The sequence below is a fragment of the Pseudorasbora parva genome, chromosome 23, assembly GCF_024679245.1.
Source record: "Pseudorasbora parva isolate DD20220531a chromosome 23, ASM2467924v1, whole genome shotgun sequence".
Classification (NCBI taxonomy): Eukaryota; Metazoa; Chordata; class Actinopteri; order Cypriniformes; family Gobionidae; genus Pseudorasbora; species Pseudorasbora parva.
The window spans coordinates 32,170,540-32,194,970 of NC_090194.1; the positions used below are offsets into that span (position 1 = coordinate 32,170,540).

At 39.1% G+C, this 24,431-nt stretch overlaps 1 protein-coding gene and 1 long non-coding RNA gene across 3 annotated transcripts in view; one reads left to right on the top strand and one right to left on the bottom strand.

Moving 5' to 3' along the window:
• mctp1b (multiple C2 domains, transmembrane 1b) overlaps positions 1 to 23,681 on the bottom strand; it is a 56,444-nt gene extending 32,763 nt beyond the window's left edge. The window contains exons 1-11 of one of the 2 annotated variants that reach the window (XM_067434087.1): positions 22,692 to 23,681; positions 11,860 to 11,971; positions 11,555 to 11,697; positions 10,438 to 10,517; positions 9,308 to 9,431; positions 8,403 to 8,441; positions 7,157 to 7,336; positions 5,541 to 5,671; positions 5,198 to 5,384; positions 4,428 to 4,521; positions 944 to 1,046 (exon numbers count right to left, since the gene is read on the bottom strand). In XM_067434087.1, coding sequence (XP_067290188.1) covers positions 944 to 1,046; positions 4,428 to 4,521; positions 5,198 to 5,384; positions 5,541 to 5,671; positions 7,157 to 7,336; positions 8,403 to 8,441; positions 9,308 to 9,431; positions 10,438 to 10,517; positions 11,555 to 11,697; positions 11,860 to 11,971; positions 22,692 to 23,153 — 1,655 coding nt within the window. In that variant the 5' untranslated portion in view covers positions 23,154 to 23,681. The remainder of the gene's footprint in view (positions 1 to 943; positions 1,047 to 4,427; positions 4,522 to 5,197; positions 5,385 to 5,540; positions 5,672 to 7,156; positions 7,337 to 8,402; positions 8,442 to 9,307; positions 9,432 to 10,437; positions 10,518 to 11,554; positions 11,698 to 11,859; positions 11,972 to 22,691) is intronic. The other variant, XM_067434088.1, reaches the window with a different exon arrangement.
• Positions 1 to 24,431, top strand: part of LOC137063071 (uncharacterized) — a 90,776-nt gene that overhangs the window by 49,726 nt on the left and 16,619 nt on the right. The window contains exons 2-3 of the long non-coding RNA XR_010901339.1: positions 3,253 to 3,358; positions 10,417 to 10,466. This is a non-coding gene — a long non-coding RNA (uncharacterized lncRNA). The remainder of the gene's footprint in view (positions 1 to 3,252; positions 3,359 to 10,416; positions 10,467 to 24,431) is intronic.

Consider the following 24,431-nt stretch of genomic DNA (forward strand, 5'->3'; position numbering starts at 1 on the left):
ACGTAGATGTTTATAATGTGTATGAGTGCTGCCCAATGAAGAAAGGACAAGGGCGAAACTCTCACTCTAAATAAATGTAAATCGCTCTGAATTAAAATGTAAAAATGGATTTAAAAATGTTTTGCCGAAAATGTCAGATATTGTTTCATTAAAGTTCATGATTATTCTATAAATGTTACTTTAGTTTAACAGATGATTAATTTGAATGATTTTTGTTGTTGTTGTCAAAAACACAATCCCACGGTTATTCGCACCCTGCTACTAACTTGTAACTTTGTAAACTACATGTCTGCTTTAATATTTGCTAACACTTTATTCTGATTATTCCCCAACAGACATTCTACCGATTGTCTACTTATTCTACCAACCTAACATTAAAGCTGCACAATTAATCGTTAAAATATTGCGATTCCCGCGTGAGCAGCGCATATTTTGTCGCGGCCCATGTTAACCAATGAGCGAGTGTTATTTTGTTTAGTTGTGTAATGTTTTTTTCTTCTTCAAAACCATGATCTCAATTAAAACCAAAAAATCGTGATTCTCACCTGATCCAGAATCGTGCAGCTCTACCTACCAGTCTACTAATACTCTACTGAGAGTTGGTTGACATGTAGTTGCAAGTTACTTATAGATAGTAGAGTGTGTCTAAAGGGGACCATTGAAACATGTAAGATTTTTGAAAGTCATTGCATTTTGATAAAAGATAATGAAAGCATTTTCCACCTGATAATGAAGTACATTCATGTATTATTACGTGTATTTATTATCTAACATTTTCATGTAATATATTACACAACAAAGCCAAAATGCAGCTGATTGCTGGTTTTGTAAGCGCAATCCAATCTGCATGTTTGAGTCCAGGTGTCAGGCCAGCTTCATCAGCTGTGAATATTTGAATTCGTCCCCTGTTGGAGGCAGCGGTGGATGTGCATAATGAACTCACAAGGTGAAGACTTTATTCCACTCAGGGTTCAGTGTCTTGTAGAGTGTGTGTGTCTGCAGACGGTCGTTACACAACTCTGCAATGCAGAACGGGTCGCTCTTTCCTGAAACAGTGTTGCATTCAAAAGGTTTAGTTAAAAATTCCCAACTGAGATATGAATATGATATGTATTTAATGAGAACCATGAAATTAAATATTGAACTCTGTAGCTATAAAACATCTATCTAGTTAAGTATTATTACTTGATATTAATGATAATGATGCATTTATTTAAAACAGTTTGAAATTGGTAGAGTACAACTTTGAGTCGGGCCAACAATGTTACAATACCATTCCTTCTCTTTCTCCAGAGTAATTTAATAAATACTACCATTTAAAAACTTGGGCTCATTAAAGTAAAAAATGACAGTGAAGACATTTGTAATGTTTCATATGAAATAGATAACTGATTTAAATCAATGCTGTGATTTTAAACATTCTTTTAATCTAAGAATTCTGGGGGAAAACTGTTTTTAACATGAATGTAATAATGAATAATAATAAGAAGAAATGTTTCATGAGCAGCAAATCATCATATCAGAATGATTTCTGAAGGATCATGTGACACTGAAGACTGGAGGAATGATGCTGAAAATTCAGTTTGCATCACAAGAATTAGACATTTTTAGTACACTGTAAAAAAATTGTTGGTTTTTGTTTTTGTTGGTTTAACTTAAAAAAGTAAATAACCTGGTTGCCTTAACATTTTGAGTTTTTCGATATTAAAAATTTGAGTTGATACAATGAAGGAAATTTGTTTAATAAATAGAAAATCAAAATATTATTGTATCTGAACCGCATAAAAAATGTGATAAATCATGAAAATGTTTCACTGGGTCATCAGAAATAAAACACACAATTACCAAATATACTTACAAAATATTTTAATAATATTTTAATAAAGGTTGTCGAATTTCAAAAAATGGTCATCGTATTAACTCAAAATTTTAATTTCAATGAACTCAATTTTAAGTTACTCAGATAACTTTTTTTTCTAAATAATTTACAGTGTAGTAAACAGTAATCTGAAAAAATGTAAAAAAATAACTTACCTGGTTGCCTTAAAATCTTTTGTTAATTGAAATAAAATAAAAATTAGGAATAGGAATTGACAACCTTTATTCAAATATTTTTGACAACCTTTATTCAAATTTATAAGGTGATCATAACATGTCTACAAGTAAACCGTCTATGACATCTCTGCTGAAACTTTAATTCCACACATCCCCCATCAATTGCATGTTGTTTTGTGAAATATTTTGGCTTATTTTGGAACGCTAGCAAAACGAAAAAGAGTGTGTCGGTGTGGACGAAGAGCAAAGAATCAGATTGGAAAGTCTTTTTAAACCACAGCCTGGATGAAAGCACTGAAAACTGTGTGTGCGTGCGTGTGTGTGTATGTGTGTGCGTGTAAAAGCCTTTGTCAGTTCACCATGGTGTGGTATTAGAAGAACCGTGAAATCATAACCCAGTGCGGTGGGCCGCTCCTGAAAGAATAGTAAACCTAAAAAACTAGATGAACTCATGAGAAAAAAAATTAAGAATACGACTTTTTATGCTTTTTGGCCTTTCATTTACACGGCATTGGCGTTTTGGTGGCCTAAAAACGCAAACTTTTGAAAACGACACCCTTATCATCTCCGTATAAACTACAAAAACACGAATCTGTGAAAATGGTGACGTCATGCATATGCGTAGACTATTCATTATTCATTTTTTTGGCAAATGAAAGGATACAGATATTAACAGTAAGAAATAATGGGGGGGGGGGGGGCATATGGACATCACAAGTGGTTATAAGAATTGCAGGTTTATTATAGCTTATTTACAACAGCCTCAAAGATATGTTTTCGAAACCTTTGTGTTGAAAGGTTTTGACATTTTCTTAAAGAAAGTCAAAAGGGACGTTATATCAGAGGAGAATGTATATATTGAGATTACGGTAAATGTTTCTGGCTTTGTGGAGATTAAATTTACCCAGAAGAATAAGTAATAATACAGTCTTAACACTTTAATCTAAACAAATTATAGAATGTGAGAATTGCGTTCGGCTTGAGTGCACTGTAGTTTAAGAATGCGTATGCGCACAGGCACGTAGTCTTTCTTTGCAAAGTGGCATGAGTAATACAGCATTATTAGTCGTTTTCACGAATTCGTGTTAACGGAGATCGTTTTAATAACGGTGTCACCTGTACAAAGAAAAAAACGTCAGTTTTTAGCACACTGATGTCATGTAAACATACCCTAAGAGACTCCTCTCTCTCTTTCAGACAGTCATCTTTCCATCATACACCTCCTGAAGAGAGACCGAGGTGTTGACCTCACTGGGAAAGAGTCTCATGGACCCTCCAGTTTACGGCACGGGAACATTTAAGGGTGTGTTCACACTTTTAGTTCTGTTCTCTTAGTCCGGCGCCAAAAATCAAACATTTAGTACCTTAGCATTCAGATTGGCATTTTAACACCGAACCTAAAGGCATAGGGATATGTTCACAAACTGATTGGTCGGCTTTTATTACATATATTTAGCGACTGAACTTACCGAATATCCAAAGCAATGCTGTGTGCTGGGCTAAATGCGCTCGTTGTATGTGCGATGCTACATATGATGGTATTTTGACCAGCTGGGAACTCGTGAAGAGTTTATAAAATGTGTAAAGGAGTCAAAACAGCAGCAGGAATCCCTCCGTCACACACACAAGTGAAGATCTGCTGCGAGGAGATGTGGTTCTGATGCTTGTACCGAACTGAAATGGGCAACAGTGACTATGACGAGAAAATCCTTTTGAGGGTCGCATCTTGTGACACCCATTTTTGGTCACATGTCTTTGGTCCGTGTCTGGTTTATATTTCCGTCGAACCGCACTAGTTTGTTAGGAAGGTGACCAAGACCCATCTTGTCAGCGGTCTCGGTCCACTTGTTTGGTGCGCACCAGGGTTCAGATGACAGTGTTCACACTTATTCAAATGAACCGCACTAACAGAGCAATGGCACGAGGGAACACACACTAAAAGTGTTTGGATTTTTTGGAAAAACACTCCAACAAGTTGTTTAATTTGTTTCACTTTATCGCGGAAAAAGTTATTTTTTCATACAATGGCAGAATCTAGTCAATTAAATCGTTTTTCATGGTGGTGATTTTGGTTCCCCAAATAAACTTTTAATGAACAGTTCTTAAAAGAAGCATTTTTTTCCTGTGTGAAGAACATTGTATTCATCTATAGAATTTTTTCCCGCCTTAACGAACCTTTTGTGCAATGAAATGATTCCATGGAGGTTAAAGGTTTTCATGAAACCATCAATGCCAATAAAGAACCTTTATTTTTAAGAGTGACCATGACTTTTCCAGGCCACCTGCTACTCCCAGGTTTTTCATGACTGTGTAGGAATCCTGCTTATTGTTCCATTGGGCACAAATGAATACAGGAAGTGACATGATAGTACCTGTGACATCAGCAGCCATCAGCCCCTCGGCCCGCAGGATCTTTATCTGCACGATTCCTACATCCTTCAGGTTAAAGAAGGACCGCATAGGACTCTGAAAAAAGAACAAAAGCACATCAGAGAGGCCCAGCACTACATTCACAGCGAGCAGTAATACATCCATATGTTTCTGACAGCTCTATTTTGGCCCTAACTTTCTCTAATCCCCTGTCAAAGTCCGCAAGCAGTTTTGTGTCCACGTCAAAGCCGCTCGGCCGTGGACACTGAGACAAAAACATTGAGCCGCCACGCCAGATTATCTGGTGGCTCTCACGAATACATCTTCATTATGCAGCTGTTATGAAAGAAGGTCAGTCTGCATTGGCGGTGAGTTTCTGTAAGCCGTTCACTGACCGGCCCTCCAGGGGACAGTGGCAGGACAAAGACAAACTGTGAATAGAGAGGACAGACCACTCTAAGAGGAGCGAGATGTCTCTCTCTCTCTCTTTCTCTCCCCGTCTTTGTTTCGTCTGAGGTACTCCACCGTTGTCCAGTTGTGAACGAGACTGCTTTAATCCAGTAGTGCACCTGACTGTGGTCATCTTACGCCCCCTTTTGGTCACAGAAGTGTATTGCAGGGTGGAGCATTACCAGTTTCTGCGCTGTCAAAGCACCCTCTGCTGGAGAACAACTTTGTCTCTCAGAGGAAACGATTAGCAACAACACTTTTAGTCCTGATGTGGATGATACAGCTTCTGTACAGAAATTTTGTTTGGGTACATCACACTTACATATCTCTTAATGATCTGCTGGCGTTCTTGTGGGTCGTCTAGTTGGTTGACAGACAGGTCAGAGATGGAGACGGCGACTGTGGCGGTGAGAGTCACCAGCAGCACCAGTGTCCCTTTGTCCTCGTCCAGCTCGAGTTCCAGCTCATGTGTTTTCTCTCGGCTCAACTCTGACAGGTCCAGCTGACATCTAAAATGATTTAACACCATCCTCAACACATATCCTTCTGGTAGGTCAAATGTTAGAGACGGATGGCAATGGCATAATCATGGGTTCAATTCCCAAGTAACAGACATAATGATAATGTGAAGAAAAGTCAACATCAGCATTTGAAATCGGACTCACTGTCCGATGAAGTCATCTCTCATTCCAATGTCTTTGTCCCAAACTGAGATCTCCAGAACGCCTCCGTCCTCATCGAACAGATGCAGGTCAAACTGCTCCCTCCACTGAGGGTTGAGGCTCTTGGGAATTGTCTGTTTGCACAGAAGATAAGAATAAGTCACTGAGAAATAATAATAGAGAATTTATAATAAATTCTTAGACAAATCTTCGGTCTGCAGACAGAGAGACAGACATGATGGATGGATGGATGGATGGATGGATGGATGGATGGATGGATGGATGGATGGATGGTTGGTTGGATGATAGATAGATAGATAGATAGATAGATAGATAGATAGATAGATAGATAGATAGATAGATAGACAGACAGACAGACAGACAGACAGACAGACAGACAGACAGACATGATGGATGGATGGTTGGATGATGATAGATAGATAGATAGATAGATAGATAGATAGATAGATAGATAGATAGATAGATAGATAGATAGATAGATAGATAGATAGATAGATAGATAGATACACATGATGGTTGGATGATAGATAGATAGATAGATAGATAGATAGATAGATAGATAGATAGATAGATAGATAGATAGATAGATAGATAGATAGATAGATAGATAAATAGATAGATAGATAGATAGATAGATAGATAGATAGATAGATAGATAGATAGATAGATAGATAGATAGATAGATAGACAGACAGACAGACAGACATGATGGATGGATGGTTGGATGATGATAGATAGATAGATAGATAGATAGATAGATAGATAGATAGATAGATAGATAGATAGATAGATAGATAGATAGATAGATAGATAGATAGATAGATACACATGATGGTTGGATGATAGATAGATAGATAGATAGATAGATAGATAGATAGATAGATAGATAGATAGATAGATAGATAGATAGATAGATAGATAGATAGATAGATAGATAGATAGACAGATAGACAGATAGACAGACAGACATGATGGATGGATGGATGGTTGGATGAAAGATAGATAGATAGATAGATAGATAGATAGATAGATAGATAGATAGATAGATAGATAGATAGATAGATAGATAGATAGATAGATAGATAGACAGACAGACAGACAGACAGACATGATGGATGGATGGTTGGATGACGGATAGATAGATAGACAGACAGACATGATGGATGGATGGATGGATGGATGGATGGATGGATGGATGGATGGATGGATGGATGGATGGATGGATGGATAGACAGACAGACAGACATGATGGATGGATGGTTGGATGACGGATAGATAGATAGACAGACATGATGGATGGATGGATGGATGGATGGATGGATGGATGGATGGATGGATGGATGGATGGATGGATGGATGGATGGATGGATGGATGGATAGATAGATAGATAGATAGATAGATAGATAGATAGATAGATAGATAGATAGATAGATAGATAGATAGATAGATAGATATTTGGGGTGAACTAACGCTTTGAACCTTTTTTCTTTGTAATAACAGTTGAATCGTGGACAGTAAGACCAGGGACATTTAAGAAGAGAGTTCTCTGTCATGTTTTATTAAACTTGTCATGTTGAAATGCAGCAGCCGTTCATACCTTACTCTTGTACTTCTGAGGGCCTAGTTTGAACTTGACGTAAGGGTCACTGAAGCCGTTCTGGTCCATGGGGATGAGGTTGCGACCCTCTATCAGTCTGATGCTCACAATGCCCCGCCACAGCTGAGCCTTCCTGTACAGGTCCGACAGTCGGAGATTCTGCTGCTGCAGCTGCTGTTGCTGCGGGACACACACACACACACACACACACATCGCAGGACATTAAGGGTTACTTCAGTCAAAAATCATAATTCTGTCATCTACTCAGCCTTATGTTGCTCAAAACATGATTTTTCTTTTCTACTGGATACAAAATGAGATGCTTTTGTCCTTACAACAAAAGTGTGTGGTGATCGCAGCTGTAAAGCCCCGAAGACAACAACGTGAGCATCATGAGGCTATGTACACACAACCATTCAAAAGTCTGGGGTCAGGATGAATTTCTTCTTTTTTTAAGAATATTTTTTATTCAGCAAGGATGCATTAACTGATCAAAAGTGACATTTATGTTACAAAATTATTCAAACACAGAATCATGAAAAAAATATGGCTTCTACAACAGTATATATACAACAAAAGTGCAGCACAACTGTTTTCAACATTGATAATAATCATAGTAATGAGCAGCCAATCATATTAGAAGGATTTCTGAAGGATCATGTGACACTGAAGACTGCAGTAATGATGCTGAAAATTCAGCTGTACATCACAGGAATAAAATACATTTTAAAATATATACCAATAGAAAACAGTTATTTAAAATTATAATAATATTTCTGTATTTTTTATCTAGGTGTGCATAAAGTATGCATTGGTGAGACAAAAACAATAAAGAAATCTTACCGATTCCAATCTTTTGAATGCTCGTGTACATGATGACAGAATTGCCACTTTTTTGACTATCCCTTTAAGACAATGTTCACAATGGGGAGAGGTGTGTGGAATGGTTTAACACGCACCATGGATGACTGGGTCACCAAAGCATGAAATGCAAATGTCTAAAAAAGGCATGGCCCATCACCCTGAGGGATGCATGACTGCGGCATCTAATGGATCCTCTGACCAGACTGCTCACCCGTATCTCTTCAGCATTGCACACAATCCAATTTCTCTTTTAACAGACCATTTATATTGCATAGGTCATTCTGCAAAAACGCCATCGCTAATAGAGCAGGTACAGCGGTGGGATGGTTTACACCGCAGCTAGTCAGAGAATATGGGGGCAAACACTCTTGCTGTTTTTTACCTTAATGCTTCCCTTCCAGCTTCTCCCCAGTAGCACGGTCTACAAAAACAACAGAGCAGGTCATGTGTGTTACTGTATATACAGGAGACTGGGGTGGAGGTAGGCAGGCTTTTATTAATGCCACGCCTGCTGTTGTACTGTACATCCGATCAGTGATTTAAAGCTGCCCATCAGACTGTCGTTTCCTCTGCTGCTGGAACACCATGTGCATTTCCATTAGTCTTCTCTGCTCTGATTGGTCAGATGGCCCAGTCTGTTGTGATTGGTCTACTCTGCTCTGATTGGTCTACTCTGCTCTGATTGGTCTACTCTGCTCTGATTGGTCAGATGGCCCAGTCTGTTGTGATTGGTCTACTCTGCTCTGATTGGTCAGATGGCCCATTCAATGACAATGGCGTCAGTTTTTCTGTATCAATTCCAGCCCGAGTCATCCTCATTTGGAAGTGTGTGTAAAGCAGATTTGCTTTCACAGCACAGAAAACAGCATCTTCCTCGATATGTCGACAACATGTACCAAACTCTTCCAGTCACGGCTACAAAACTACTGTGTTTGAGGGCGGGGCAAAGTAGACATTGTCCGCCACAGCCAATGAACAGTATAGGCTGGCACTATGTATGCAGATGTGTTACATTGTTACGCAGGTATGTAACAAAAAGTGAGACTGGATAATATGGCCACTTTAAGAAGAGGCAAAAGGAAAAGACACAGAAAAGGAAAGCTACAAATATTTTCTACTTCCTAACAGCTAGAAATAGATTCTACATTTTTAAAAGAAAAGTGTGAAACAAGTGTGAGGTTTGTAAATGTGTCAGAAGACTTACTGGATGCACGTTGAGAGCTTGCTGGAAAATTTCCCCATCATTTACAAGTATAAAACAACATTAATCTGCCAAATGAGTCTTACCACCTGTCGGAGGGCCTCTCTGTCCTCTGTACTTCTTGGAAACAGTGTGACCACCAGCTCCAGAGAGCCCAGGTCCTGTTCAGGGCAGTGAGGATCTTTAAGGTCCAACCGAACATCATTAGGTCTGTGACAAAACACATGGCCAAAAATAAGTCGATGTATAGTTTAACACCTAAAGAAAAACATTGCGCTTTTGCAGCCGAATGTGTAAAGCGTTTGGGATGAGAATCAGCACCGCCGAGCCCGAGAGAGTTCCTTCCTCAAGTGGAGTTTAAGTATCTCGGGGTCTTGTTCACGAGTGAGGGAAGGATGGAACGGGAGATGGGCAGACCGATCGGTACAGCTTCTGCAGTCGTGGTGAACAAGGAGCCGAGCTGTAAGACGAAGGTCTCGATTTTATCGTTTGATCTACGTTCCTACTCTCACCTATGGTCATGAGTTGTGGGTCTTGACTGAAAGAACAAGATCTCGGATAGGCGGCAGAAACGAGCTTTCCTCGCAGGGTGGCAGGTCGCTCCCTTCGAGATAGGGTGAGAAGCTCGGTCACTCAGGAGGAGCTCAGAGAACAGCCATTGCTCCTCCACATTGAGAGGAGAAAGCTGAGGTGGCTCGGCATATGTTTCAGATTACTCCTGGACGCCTTCCAGGACACGCTGAAGGGATTATTTCTCCCGGTTGGCCTTGGAGGAAGTGTCTAGGGAGAAGGAAGTCTGGGCGTCTCTGTTTAGACTGTTGCCCCCACGTCCCGGCCCCGGATAAGCAGAAGAAGATGGATGGATTGATAAATCTGTTTGACGATGTCCACTCACGTTGTGGCCGCCCATGACCAGTCAAATACTTCAATTCCCTTTTTTTCAGTCATGCAGTAAAATGGGTGACAAGTACACTTGTCACTACAGTCCATTTACAATGGCGTGTTATGAGAATCCACCGAATTAGATGTCATTATAAACTCTTAGAAAACAACAAAACATCATCCAAAAAAATACCCACACCTTTAATTTCATAAAACTCCTCTGATGGTTAACTAATGCATTCAAACTCCCTTTTAATGCTAATTTAAAATGTATTAATTTGACGCTAAATTTTGAATTCTTATATTTTTGCAGTAATAAATGAAGACATGATACCTCAGATGCTCCAGAGACTCAAGGTACAGGTAAGCTGAGCCCATGAAATCATCTTGAAGGCCAAAATCATAGTCAAACACCTAAAATAGATTGCAAAAGGGAACATTCTTAAAGGAAGAAATACAGTATCAGAGATTATTCTAGATTTCAAAAGAACACATTCAAATCAGACATAAATGTAATTATTCCAAAATCTGTTAACTTTTTAATGAGTTTTCAGCGTAAATACAATCTAATTTATAACTTGTGGTTCAATAAGTGAGTTGGATTAAGCTGCTAACTCCTCTGACTGATTCATAACTGTTTTCGATTGATTAAATTTAAGTCACATAGTAATATTTTTGATTAAGTAAAAAGAACCAGCTCGTGGGAGTCATATGTTCAGGAATGTGAACAGTGTTTTAACTCACTCACTAAAACTAAAACGAACTGGCTCATAAGAGTCATTTGTTTGGGAACTGCTTCGTTAAAATGAATTGCCTAATAAGAGTCATTTATTCGGGAATCGGTCTACACTGGTCAACCAATATGTTTTTGATTTGCACTAAAAAGAACCACCTCATACGAGTCATTCATTTGGGAATCAGACTACACCAGTCATGCAGTATATTTTTGATTCACTAAAATGAATCGCCTCATAAGAGTCATTCGTTCGGGAATCGGACTGGACCGGTTGCACGGTAGGTTTTTGATTCACTAAATTGAACCACCTCATAAGAGTCCTTTGTTCGGGAACTGGACTACACCAGTAGTATGTGTTTAGTTTGTTAAAATGAATCGCCTACTTAGAGTGATTAATTTGGAAATCGGACTGGAACGGTTTTTGATTTTTGGTCACTAAAACAAACCGCCTTATAAGAGTCATTCGTTCGGGAATCAAACTATACAAGTCATGCAGTGTATTTTTTTGATTCATTAAAATGAAACGTCCCATAAGACTCATTAATTCAGGTTTTGGAAAACACTGTTTAATCAGTATGTTTTTAATTCACTAAAATGAACCACCTCATAAGAGCCATTCATTTGGGATTTAAACTACACACTAGAAACAAGCATCCAAAGAAATCAACATAATGGCTGATCCATCAGCATTAAGCAATAAAAGCTGCATTATTACCTTCATATATAGAGGCTCTTGTAAATTGTCCACTATCAGGCAAACGCGCTCGTCCCAAACCGGGTTAAGGTTCTTGTGTATGATTCTACTGCGAAAAACTTCTTTTCCAGCTATTTTGAACTTCACATATGGGTCACTTGTTCCTGAAACACATACAATTTAGATTGCAAATACTAATTAAACAACTATTGAACATTATCTCTAAATAGCATATAAATACAAAGTAAAACACATTCTCCTGACAGTGACCAGCTGACCACATATGCACAATACCATAACATGAGCATAAAATATGCAGGTCTTACCGCCTCGGTCTCGAATTGCCAGGTTGTTTCCTCTTTTCAGCACAATGTCCAACTGGTACATTGCTGAAATGGGCAGTGAAGTCTGTGTGCCACCGTTACCGTTATTAATGCCCTGAAGAAAACAGAAATTGTCCAAAAAACTTTAGTGCACATATCATAAGACCTCCACAAACACAGTGTGTCCAAAACCATTAATGCCAAACCTTATATCATATGAGAGTTTTACTTACTCATCATGAGTGATTATAGGGGAGAACTCTGTTGTTAAATGACAATGTTTAGTTAATCTCTAATAAAGCGTTATGCCTGGACAGGCGATTTATGATTGAAATTTTGACAGGATATTTCAAGATGCTAAGAACTAATGAACTGGTGCTATAAACCCAGCGAGATTGGGCTAGTGAAATGCTTTATATTCTGTTCTAACAGTTTTATATTAGAATGGCAACTTGCACTCTGCATTTATTTAACAACACATTTTCTTGTTTAAGTCACATTTTTGGCTCTTATAGAACTATTGTAGCAGTGTTTTGTAATGGCATGTTGCAAAGTTGAAGTAAATTATCTGCCCACAATGAAAGCAACAATGCTGTCCAATGTGGCACAATCACAGCTAATAAGAACACATCCAATGGTATAATACAGTTACTTGGAGTGTGATTTTGGGATTCCACGGTTTTCATACTTTTCACAATGTCAGCACTCATTTTCTTAGCTGTAGAATCTTTTGTGGTTGCATCACACTTCATTACTTCATCTTATCAGTTATAGTTGTCACTTTAAATGTCAGTCAGATGGTCTTGTCCTGTCTAAGGTGCCAGTTCTTGAAAAGAATAAGCTGCAATGTGAGAGTCACAGGAGACTAAACTAACTGTTTACTGTCAGTGGCTAATATTTGCTTAGGAAGTCAAGTACTGTGTGTGTGATCTCAACTTCACGCATCTGACAGTGCTTAAAACAGCTTGTTGGAGTCCAGAATAAGTAATGTGTTGCTAGGGTGTGTCTAATGTGGTTACAAAGGTGTTATAGGGTAGTTGTTTACTGGCCCAGGTTAAAAGAGTCCACCTACAAGTGATATTGGACTATTGACATGGGGTCAGATCAATAAGTCATATGAGTAAAAACTGCAGGTCTGCTTACTTAGAAAAGTATTAGCACACGTCTTCTCAACATGTCACACAATTTGAGGCTATTCAATTTGTCTGTAGTACAAATGGTGCGGAGTGAGTTACGTGACAAAAAAGTTATGTCACACATAAACACACAGGCACTATTTGGACAAGCGCTACACACAGTGAAAGTTCCACTTCCACTTTTTGCCCTTAAGCGAAAGATGAGGTCAAAAACAAATTTCAATCACACAGTAAATGTGTTTGTAGTGTCAGCTGAAAGCAGGTGATTTGCATTGTGGGCCTGAAGGGCCTATTTAACATCCTGCTTAGTAACAGGATTGCCAAAATAAGGATATAGAATATTTTATTAGATGAGGATTCCCCCAATAACATCCTGGTGCCATGTTTGTGATGATAAGGGTGAGATTACTAATTTACATTTAGAAAATCCAATATTTATCTTCCTCCATTTCAAATGACAGCATCTATCGGGAATAACATCTCAGTAATATTTCTGCTCCACTAGCATCAAACAGAATACCAAATATAATGAATAATAGGTTTTGAAACCCCCAAAAATCTGTCATTAATAACTCTCTCTCGTGTCATTCTCTTTTGATGAAATCTGAGAGCTTTCTGTCCCTCCATTGACAGCTACATTGTCAAAAAAATAACAAAATTCAGGTCTCCAATTGAAAATGTTCTAGTTGGCCAAATTAAATTTCTGTCAATTAAATTGCATCAATTCACAGAAATTCAATTTGGCCAAATGAAAAGTTCAGATGTGATCAGTCACTAGAAAATTTTCAATTGGAGACTAAAAACTAGTCCTTTTAAAACTACCCCTTTTGACACTTCAAAAAGTTCATAAAGAGATTATAAAACTAATCCATATGAATTGAGCGGTTTAGTCCAAATTTTCTTCAGACTCGTTTGCTAATATGATGAACAGAATTAATTTAGGCTTTTATTCACATATAAACATTGATCAGCAAACATCAACAGAAGCTCAAATTAACCTGCTTGACGCGCTCAAACGTGCTGCGTAACACGAGAATGAACCTCATTGGTTCTTACAGAAGCTTAAAGGGGGGGTGAAACACTCAGTTTCAGTCAGTGTCATGTCAATCTTGAGTACCTATAGAGTAGCATTGCATCCTGCATATCTCCGAAAAGTCTTTATTTTTTTAATAATTATATAAGAAAGATGCGCTGTTCCGAGTCTTTCCGAAAAAAGCCGAGCGGGTGGGGGCGTGTCGTGTGAGCGGAGCTAAATAATGACGTGTGCTCGCTGCTGCTATGTTGAGTCGAGTGTGTCGTAAAGCTGTGTCAACAGCGGGAAAAAAACTTTATTCAAAATAAAAATATGGCTTTTAATCAGATACAGCCATACATCTATGATCCGGAATCAGACCCAGAGGCTGCAGTTGAACAGGAGCAGGACGTCTCTATGTGGTACAAGTTATACACTAACTATATAATATGCTTAGCGGCTTGTGTTATTTACATGTTTATACTTGAATTATATCGTCGTATTTTTGTCTTTGAAGGTGTACATGTGGGAAGTGCAGTTGTGCACGTGTGTTTGTGTGTTTACGCGTGGTTTGTGTAGACAGTAAGCGGACTAAAAAAAACACAGACATTTGAAGCAGTCTCACTCACCCTTCTAACGTTGGGACTGCTCCATCATTCAGCATTAGGCGATTGGGAAAATCCGGCGTCGAGCTGGGCCTTGTTTATGAAACAGTCGGCACCGAAATGCAGCGAACAGATATAAACATTCGCGCAACTCAGTTGCTGATCCGGAAAAGCAAATTACATCCACTGTTGCCTTAACGCGGGGTTTTTGGCGAATCTGTGCAGGACTGTCTTGGTCTGGCAACCAAAAACGCACTTTTTTGGTGACATTGTTATGTGCACATCACCTGTCCAGCATCCTACAAGCCAGCGCTTTGATGGGCGTAGCCTGTTACTTTCGCTCTCTCCCTCGCTCTCTCTCACGCGCTTCCGGTAGAATTGTCCGTAAGGCCCATACAAGGAAATTCCGCCCCCATTAACGTCAAAGGGGACGCATGATCTCAAAAAACTTGCCGAAACTTATGACTAACCGGAAGTAGTATTTTTGACAAAGAAATACTCCCATCAAACGTCCACCTTAACTTTTGAAACTTTGTCTATGTTTAGTATGGGATTCCAAGTCTTTAACAGTGTAAAAAGATCAGTATGCATGAAACAGCATTTCACCCCCCCTTTAAACGTGCTGCGTAACACGGGAATGAACCTCATTGGTTCTTACAGAAGCTTAAACGTGCTGCGTAACACGGAAATGAACCTCATTGGTTCTTACAGAAGCTTAAAAGTGCTGCGTAACACGAGAATGAACCTCATTGGTTCTTACAGAAGCTTAAACGTGCTGCGTAACACGAGAATGAACCTCATTGGTTCTTGCTGAAGCTCAAACGTGCTGCGTAACACGAGAATGAACCTCATTGGTTCTTACAGAAGCTTAAACGTGCTGCGTAACACGAGAATGAACCTCACTGGTTCTTACAGAAGCTTAAACGTGCTGCGTAACACGGAAATGAACCTCATTGGTTCTTACAGAAGCTTAAAAGTGCTGCGTAACACGAGAATGAACCTCATTGGTTCTTACAGAAGCTTAAACGTGCTGCGTAACACGAGAATGAACCTCACTGGTTCTTACAGAAGCTTAAACGTGCTGCGTAACACGAGAATGAACCTCATTGGTTCTTACAGAAGCTTAAACGTGCTGCGTAACACGAGAAGGAACCTCATTGGTTCTTACAGAAGCTTAAACGTGCTGCGTAACACAAGAATGAACCTCAATGGTTCTCGCACATCAAGTAAACATGCTTGAGCTTCCGTTACCACAACTGATGTGTGAGTTGAATTTTTATAGGTGAACAAAGTGATCAACTCTCTTCAGAACATTTGGACTAAACATCATCAGAGCTGTAGTTCTGTAGCTGTTGGAGGGACAATAAACGGAGGGACAAAAAACTCTCTCTAAAAAAGATCTTTATTTGTGTGTCAAAGATGAATGAACGTCTTACAGATTTGGAATGACGTGAGTGTGAGAAACATTTTTGGGTGAACTTTATAGCTCTTTTGTTGACAACAGATGTTTTAGCGCTTCTACAAGTCTGGGAAGATGGTTGGAGCATGTTGCGCTTCCAAATGAAATGACCCAAATTCGTTTATAAGATCAGTATAAGATCTGTCTAAGATTAATTCACCTTCCTCTGTTCTGTAGCTCTGTAAGAAAAAACACATGTTGTTTCGGCAGTGGCTCAATCCCCGATTCCACATGACCAAGTGTCGAGGTGGCCATGAGCAAGACACCTAACCCCAGCTGGATGGTGCCTTACATAGGTGTTTGAATGGGTGAATGTGAGGTAAAATGTAAAGCGCTTTGGATGGCCATAGGGTGTGTTAAAAGCGCTATATAAATGCCTTCCGTTTACCATTTCACATCCACTGTGAGGTAATAACAAGAGCAGGTCTCCAAAGGAGAAAGACACTGAGTGGTGCCAGCCAATAAAACACTTCAATCGCTGCACTGAAAATCTTTATTGCGGTTTGTATTAGATCATGTTGTTTGTGTCTATCAATCAAAAACTCATCGTACGATCCCTCTTTCTCCATTAAGTTCAAAAAGTGTGAGGGGGACAGCCCAAGTACAATTTATTTTCATAATTAAAGGGTCATGAAACCCCAAACACTTTTTTGAGATGTAAACAGATATGTATAGGCTGCACATCATTGAAAACACTAAGGGTACTCATTAATGGTATTCATATGTGAAAATAGTTATTTTGTCATTTTTCAGAGCGATTTCTGTCTTCCGGTTTAAAAAGCTTAGTCGGAGCAACGTCACAAATGCTGACGTCGGCGCGGCCTTTTCGGCCCAAGTATGGGCTGCTGGGCACATGCTGACATCGAACGCTCTGAGCGATTCTCGATATATATTCATGACATAAAGCTCATTCAGTCCAATCCCTGCGCTGTAGTATGCATACAAGATAATTTAGTTAATATGCATGAGACAGTCACTTCTGTCAGGCTCGTCTTCCCTCATTATTGTAGAGATATGGTGGGGAAGTTTTGGAAGCAGCGTGCGGAAAAGTCACGGAGGAAAGTGAGGCGTTGTGCTGATACGAAATAACGTAAAGGGCGCTGAGCGAGGTGTAACCGGCGCCGTCTGTGGAAGCCTTTGCTACAAAGGCTCGGTAAAGTAATATTAATTTGAGCAATCGCACGCCGAACCTGCAAACGTTGACTATCTAATTTTTAGGGCTGTTTCGAATGCCATTTTTTGAGCTTCGAAGCTTAGGTGGCAATCAATATCGAATATTCGAAGCTTCGGTGGGTGGGGCTAAATATATAATAATAGTGTCGGTTTGCATTTGTATCATCTTTCACGACTTCACGTTTCACTCTTCGCCATCGTAATTGTGTTGTGGCAGACCCAGTGGAGTGCAGTGTTGCATTTGGTGCAATATGATCAGGTGGCACACATTCTTTAAATATTAATAAACATTTAATAATCTTTTAAATAGAACAGTTTCCGGTACACATTACACGGGCAGGTTTATGCTCCGAAAACGGACAGTGCACAAGTGATACAAAACACAAAGTCTGTTGAGAGCAAGAACTTTAATAAGGTATTAATAACGAACCTTTCTTTAAAACAAATGAATCCCAAAACAGAAATTAAATTAGTAACACACAGTGATTTCAATGAACTGTAATAAATAAAGAACACGGTAGCATGCTTATAAAAAGTTGAATAAGAATAAATGAATTGTTTTTAAAATGACACAAAATGTAAAATCTATTACAATTAGTTTTATTCTATATAAGGGATTTATTTTGTCTTATTCTGACTTTTTGTAAATTTAAATCTTTAAAATGCGCGATGCTTTTATTGAAAACATGTTGCTGTGTTATTTTTTATTTATTATTATTATTTCAAGCATGAGTGAGAATGAGTCCGCTACGGAAGTCAAGTGTTGAAAAAAAAAAACCGAATATTCGAATCTCAAAACTGAAAATCGAATGCCACCTCACCGAACGAATATTCGAATATTCGATTATTCTAGTACAGCCCTACTAATTTTTGTCAGGAGTGCAAAATAACCAATCTGTAATCTGTAGGATAATGAACAAAAGCCACGTCCTCTCCGTTTTATTTGTGGTCACAGCCATGCACTAAACCGCATGTGTTCGGGCTCTTAGTGAAACCAGTGAGCATATTTGGACAAATATAGATTTAGCTGCCGAGTGAGCGCGGATCGTCATGGCAACCCAGCGTGCGTCGCTCTGTGCTTTAGATGCGCGGTCGAGACTAGCCTCAAATCCCTTTACTTTTACCCCGATCTAGAATTACACATCTCTGTCGCATCGCATGTTGGGTGGTTCACGTTCTCTTATCACGTCGGCGCATTGTTCATCTTGCCAAACAGCGTGCATATTTGGACAAATATAGTTTTATCACGTTTGCAAAATATTTCAATAATAACCAACTGCAGAATAACATTTATTTTCATTTCTCCCTAAATTATGCTGGTTTGAACTTTGAAGAGCTGATCTTGATTTGCGATCTCTGCTGCACGCCACTCATAGCTCTCTCATTCGCTGTACTCATCCCTCATTTAATCTCACTGTGGTAAACTATGCCAATTTGCCAACGTGAACCCAGAACCGCTGTAACTGCTGCTAGCATCGCTAATCTTAATGCACCTACTGACACTCCCCTATTTATGCAAACCATTCCCTCTTTCCACACAATACCATCCCACCTTTTCACAGTCAACCACTCCCCTTTTAACAAGCCTTTTCAAATCGAAGGTGTGTAAAAACACACCGCTGCAGCAGGGGGGTTTCATGACCCTTTAAGACAACAAAACTTACTGTTGTACTTAATGTATAATAAGCAACCAGAAATCATTCAACATGAGCGACAGCATCTGTAATGCAAATATGCATTAGTGCAATGGGATACGGATAGAGTTGGATCCTACAAACCTCTGTAGTCGTGATGATTGATATTAGGCAAGAGAAAATGTTTCAGAATAACTTGGCATGGGGTTTTAACAGGAAGATGTAGCAGTTGACAGCGTGGTGGTAAAAGTTACAGAGCCACTTCCTGTTTGAAAAACAGCCTTTAAACATGGAAAGTCTGAGGTCCTTTATAGAGGACTCAGGGGATGTGTGCAAAATGCACTTGTATTTAGTGTAATTTTGTGGAAACGTGATCTGTTTTATGCATGTAGCATTTAAGCCATGAGCAGTCCGACACTAATGTCAGTAAACATTACCTGTTTGTAGCTGTGGCTACGATACTCAACCAACCTACTGTCTCACACTAACCCTAAAGTATTGTGACAACTGTATCAGAGCCAAAAAACAACATTTTAATCTCAATAATTTTCATCTTAGTCTTTATATACAGTATATATATATATATATATATATATATATATATATATATATATATATATATATATATATATATATTAGTTAAAGAGTGTCAACATGCTCACCGAAATCAACGCCTACGAGTTGATCTGAGTTGCTTGTCTCAGTTGCCAGACCTTGAGTCACGGATAGCAGGGAAAGTGGCGCTAATACAAAACAAACTTCTTAAAAAAGACATGTTGCTGTTTTTCAAATCTCAAACCTCCCAGAGCCCTTTCCCAGAAATCTAACCACAAAGAAATCTCAGGCAGCTCCATACCAAGACTGTAGGTCAAGTCCAGACATGTAATGGAGTATAGAGATGGTTCAGAGGAACTCAGCTTCGGGCAATGTTGTTTGTCTGACTCTAACCTCAGCTGTACCATTGGTGGCTGAATGCTACAGTGATATAATGGATTAAGACGGACATGCTTACAGACAAGCTTAAGCTAACTTCAATGATGGCAGGCCAAACTTTATTGCTCAAAGGGTTTCCTGATTATAGGACAGGACTGGATGTTATATTAGAATTATTTAAAGGGATGGGTCACCCAAAAATTATAATTCTGTCATTATTTACACATAATACATACATGACTATCTAGTAACACTTATGTAACGGTAGTCACTGTGCAGGTAAACCCTACTCCTCTATCCTCAAGAGACCAACCCACTGTCTCATACTAACCCTAAAGTGCAGTGACAACTCTATCAGAGCCAAAAAACAACATTTTAATCTCAATAATTTTAATCTTAGTCTTTATATACAGTGTATATATGACTGACACTAGAGGTTGCAGCCTTTAGCCTTCTTGTTAAAGCGTCCGACTCTCATTCCGGCGGACCAGGGTTCGAGTCCTGCTTGGAGCAGGTGGTTCGAACAGGAAGGGTTACACGACAACTTCAGACATTCTACTAACTATAAAAGTAACTTTGCAACTACATGTCGACTTGCAATCATAAGACTATTAGTAGACTGTCTGTTTAATTCTGCTTACACTTTATTCTGATGATTGCCCAACAGACATTCTACTGCAGGGGTCCCCAATCTCGGTCCTGGAGGGCCACTGTCCTACACAGTTTAGCTCCAACCCCAATCAAACTCACATTAATAAAGGCATTGATTAGCTGTTTCAGGTGTGTTTGATTAGCCTGACAAGCCAGACCCACATCAAGATGTTTGGTCTGGAAACTCACCATTGACAGGGCTCAATCCGAGGGGCGGGATAAATGGTTGTCTTTCAAACTCCCTCTGCACGTGATAGGATAGTGCTACACCAACCAGAGCAACGAAGGTGAAGCGGAGCTTGTTGATAGAGTAAACATTCGCCGTATCTGGTCTGCAAAACTCCGAACACATCTTCCCTTTTTAAGAATGACTTCAGTGCCGTTCTTTGTTCTTTTCTCAGAGAAAAGCTTAACTCCAAGTCTTCCAGAGTCGGGGTCAAAGCTGATCCGAAAGACTGCAGTTCGCCAGTTTCTGTGTTTACTAGAAGCACGCAAACGCAACTCGGCCGTCAGCATTATGGCCCCGCCCACCGACTCTATACACGATGTGATTGGCCCGGCAAGAGTTTGACGTTTACAGCTCAGAAGGGTATTGAGAGTTGCTAGACGACACTCGCGGGCAGATTAGATTTGCTGCCACTAGTGTGCGTCTAAATTTCTAGGCTAGTGTTTGATTGAGGTTGGAGCTAAACTCTGCAGGACAGTGACTCTCCAGAACCGAGATTGGGGACCCCTGTTCTACTGACTATAATAAGTGTTTTCACCCAAAATAAGTACAAGTATGTCTACTTATGTCACATATGAACTACTGTGATGATGTTTTTATTCCCTTTCTGGACATGGACAATAAAGTGTGCATAGACTGCATATGCTCTGAGACAAATATAAAATATCTCAAACTGTGTTCTGATGATGAACGGAGGTCTTACGGGTGTGGAACGACATTAGGGTGAGTCATTAATGACATAAATATCCTTTTTGGGTGAACTAACCCTTTAATGTGTTCATGTGTCTTTACTTTTAGGCAAGTTCCTCTTCTTGCAAATCAGCTTGGCAAACACCCTCAGAAAACTAAATACAGAGCCAACTCTACAGTTAGTTGAAACATCAAGGACAAACTTTACAGGTTTTTAAAGAAAATATCTTTGTGCGTTTCCATTTAATCATTTAGCAGATGCTTTTGTCCAAAGCAATTTACAAATGAGAACATCAGACGCAAGCGAACCAGCAATAGTGCAATTAAGTCTAGCACAGTACACACACAGTTTTTTTTTTTTGGTTGGAAAAAAGGCAGACTTTTAGCAATCCCCAAAATGGCAAGCTGGTTCTGGCACATGGTCTTGTGTGGATGGTAATCTGAAATGAGTTTGACTATGCAAACACATCACTTTGCATGTGATGTCAAAATGGCCACGCACAGAAGCACCTGATTCAGGTGTGCATATATCACATGTTGAATATGTATACAGGGACAAGGATATTCACAAGCATGCAACAAAGTGATTGTCTACTGAGTATTGCAGAAGTTCACCAGATTTGGACTTGCACTGTAAAAATAATGTAGTGTCAAAATCTTTCTGGTTTTGTTTGATTGTTTTCTAATTCAAAGTAGTTGGTTCGGTGGATTCAGCATTTAAATCCTATGTGAGTCATTCTGAAAATGTTTCTCTGACATCATCCTGGTGATGTGATCAAGCTTCAACATCTAACGGATTTCTGTGTTATCCTAGTTTTATATGGCTGAACCATGCCAGTAATGCTGAGGTTGTCCAGATTTGGCTGCACACCTTGATCAAGTTGAGCCTGTAACAAATCAGCCAGCAGGTTTCCAAAACCTGACCGTAATTGATCACTTCATATTCCATATTTTATTTCAATTGCAGCAAACATATGTTATATAGGCCTGAATTCATTGGTTCACCTTTACCAATGACCTAAAAAGTGAAAGTATATAATTTTCAAATGATTTTAATACATTTACATTTATGGCTGCATGTCGGATGTGTCATCACAGCACATCCCTGAGGTCTCAGTTATCCATAACACATTTATTTAACGTTACCAAAAATATGTCCCACCTTTGGATGCTCACTATTAAAAACAATAGAGTGAGTTTTAAAACATCTGCGAGTGTGAATGTAGATAAATTAGCTGTCAAGTTGTAATATGATCCAATGAAAAACTGCATCCATCATTTATTACTGCAGTGCAAAAACAAAACAAAAATCTTACCACACTTTTATTGACCTGTTCTTCATTGCTGTCCATCACAACATCATCAATGCATGTGGACTCTTGCGGAGCAGGTTTATGTTGAGACTGCACCAATTGAGAGAGTGGCGGTTTGGAGCTGACGGTTCTTTCCAGCATCTGGATCTCCGCACCGAGCGACGCTGCAGCTGTGTCCGCCGTACCGTCACTCTGCTCCGGCGTGCCGCAGCGCGTCCTCCCGCTCTCACCGCCATCCAGAGCTGTTTCTGCGCTGTGCAGATTGGGCTGTGACGAAGAGAACGCTCGGTCCAAACCATTTGGTCGTTTCTTCTTAAATATCCAAAACCCACTTTCTTGCTTTCTGTCTTTTTTGCCCAGTTTTGGGCTGCCAGTGAGTTTGGCTTTGCCGTGGAAGGATTTCCACAAGCCCCGCTGATGCAGATGGGACGGAGAAACATCATCCATGTCCAGTTTCCCTTCCATATATGATCTCTGCTGCTGCGTCCCAGTCAGATGTTTGAAATGTTAAAAACATGCAAACCAATGCAAATTGATTTACAGTGTTGTGCTCAGTAGGACATGTTGCGCGTTAAAACATGTTTGATGCGGAAGTAGAGTGATGTAGAGGCAAGTTTTTTCACACAGCATCTGCAAACCTTTCTGGTTTTATACAACTAGGCTGCCCAGTCTTTACTCCCCATCCACGCCCAGTATTTTACAAAGTTGCAGAAACCCCATACTTCACAGGCTAAATACTGTATCCATGATTATGCAGAGCGGTTTTCCTGCCCGGCGAGCTTTTATTTACATGCAGTGTTAAATTCCTTACGTCGTGATACGATAACCTGATACGACGTGATCGAATAATGTTCTTATGCAAATATGTATGAAAATACGATTTTACCTCAAGATAAACCTGTGACTGGCGCATTATCCGCACAGTTTACTTGCACACCTTGGTCGTTCGTGTTTCGACCGATCGAGTGAACAAAATTATTCTCGTTCGCATTCAGTTCAATGGCACACTTCATGTGCACTTTAGGTCTTGTGGCCATTGCGTGCGCGTGTCCGTTAAGTCCACAAGACCGTGGGGTGTCCCATTCCTCATTTAAAGGACAACTCCGGTGAGAAATGAACCTAGGGGTAATTAACAGATGTTTACAGAGTAGATCGTTCTCTGGGATGCGTTTTCATGAAAATGTTTTATCTCTAAAAACAGATTATCTTATAACACTAGTCTATGGCCCTTACGCAACAAAAATATATTTCTCAATATATTAGTTGACAATATATTTCTCAATATATTAGTTGGCAATATATTTCTCAATATATTAGTTGGCAATATATTTCATGTGTCTCCATATATTGTGAAATTTACATGGTAATATATCATATGATATATTATATAATAATATATTATATATGCAAGTTATATATTGCAATAGCCTATATGGGACAATACTGCAATTATTGCCGTTTTCATATATTGAATAAATACATATCATTATACTATTCAATATATTGCTATGTATATTGAAATATATCCTACAATATATGAAATTATATATTGGAAGAGTCATTGTATATATATGTAAATATATATGTAAAATTATATGAGATAATATACCTCAATGTACTGGATAATATAATCAGATTTATATGGGAGCATATGTCTTAAATATATTGTTTTATATTACATAGTATATAATTATCATATATATTGTATACATGGTAAATATGAAATAATCTAATGTACACTGT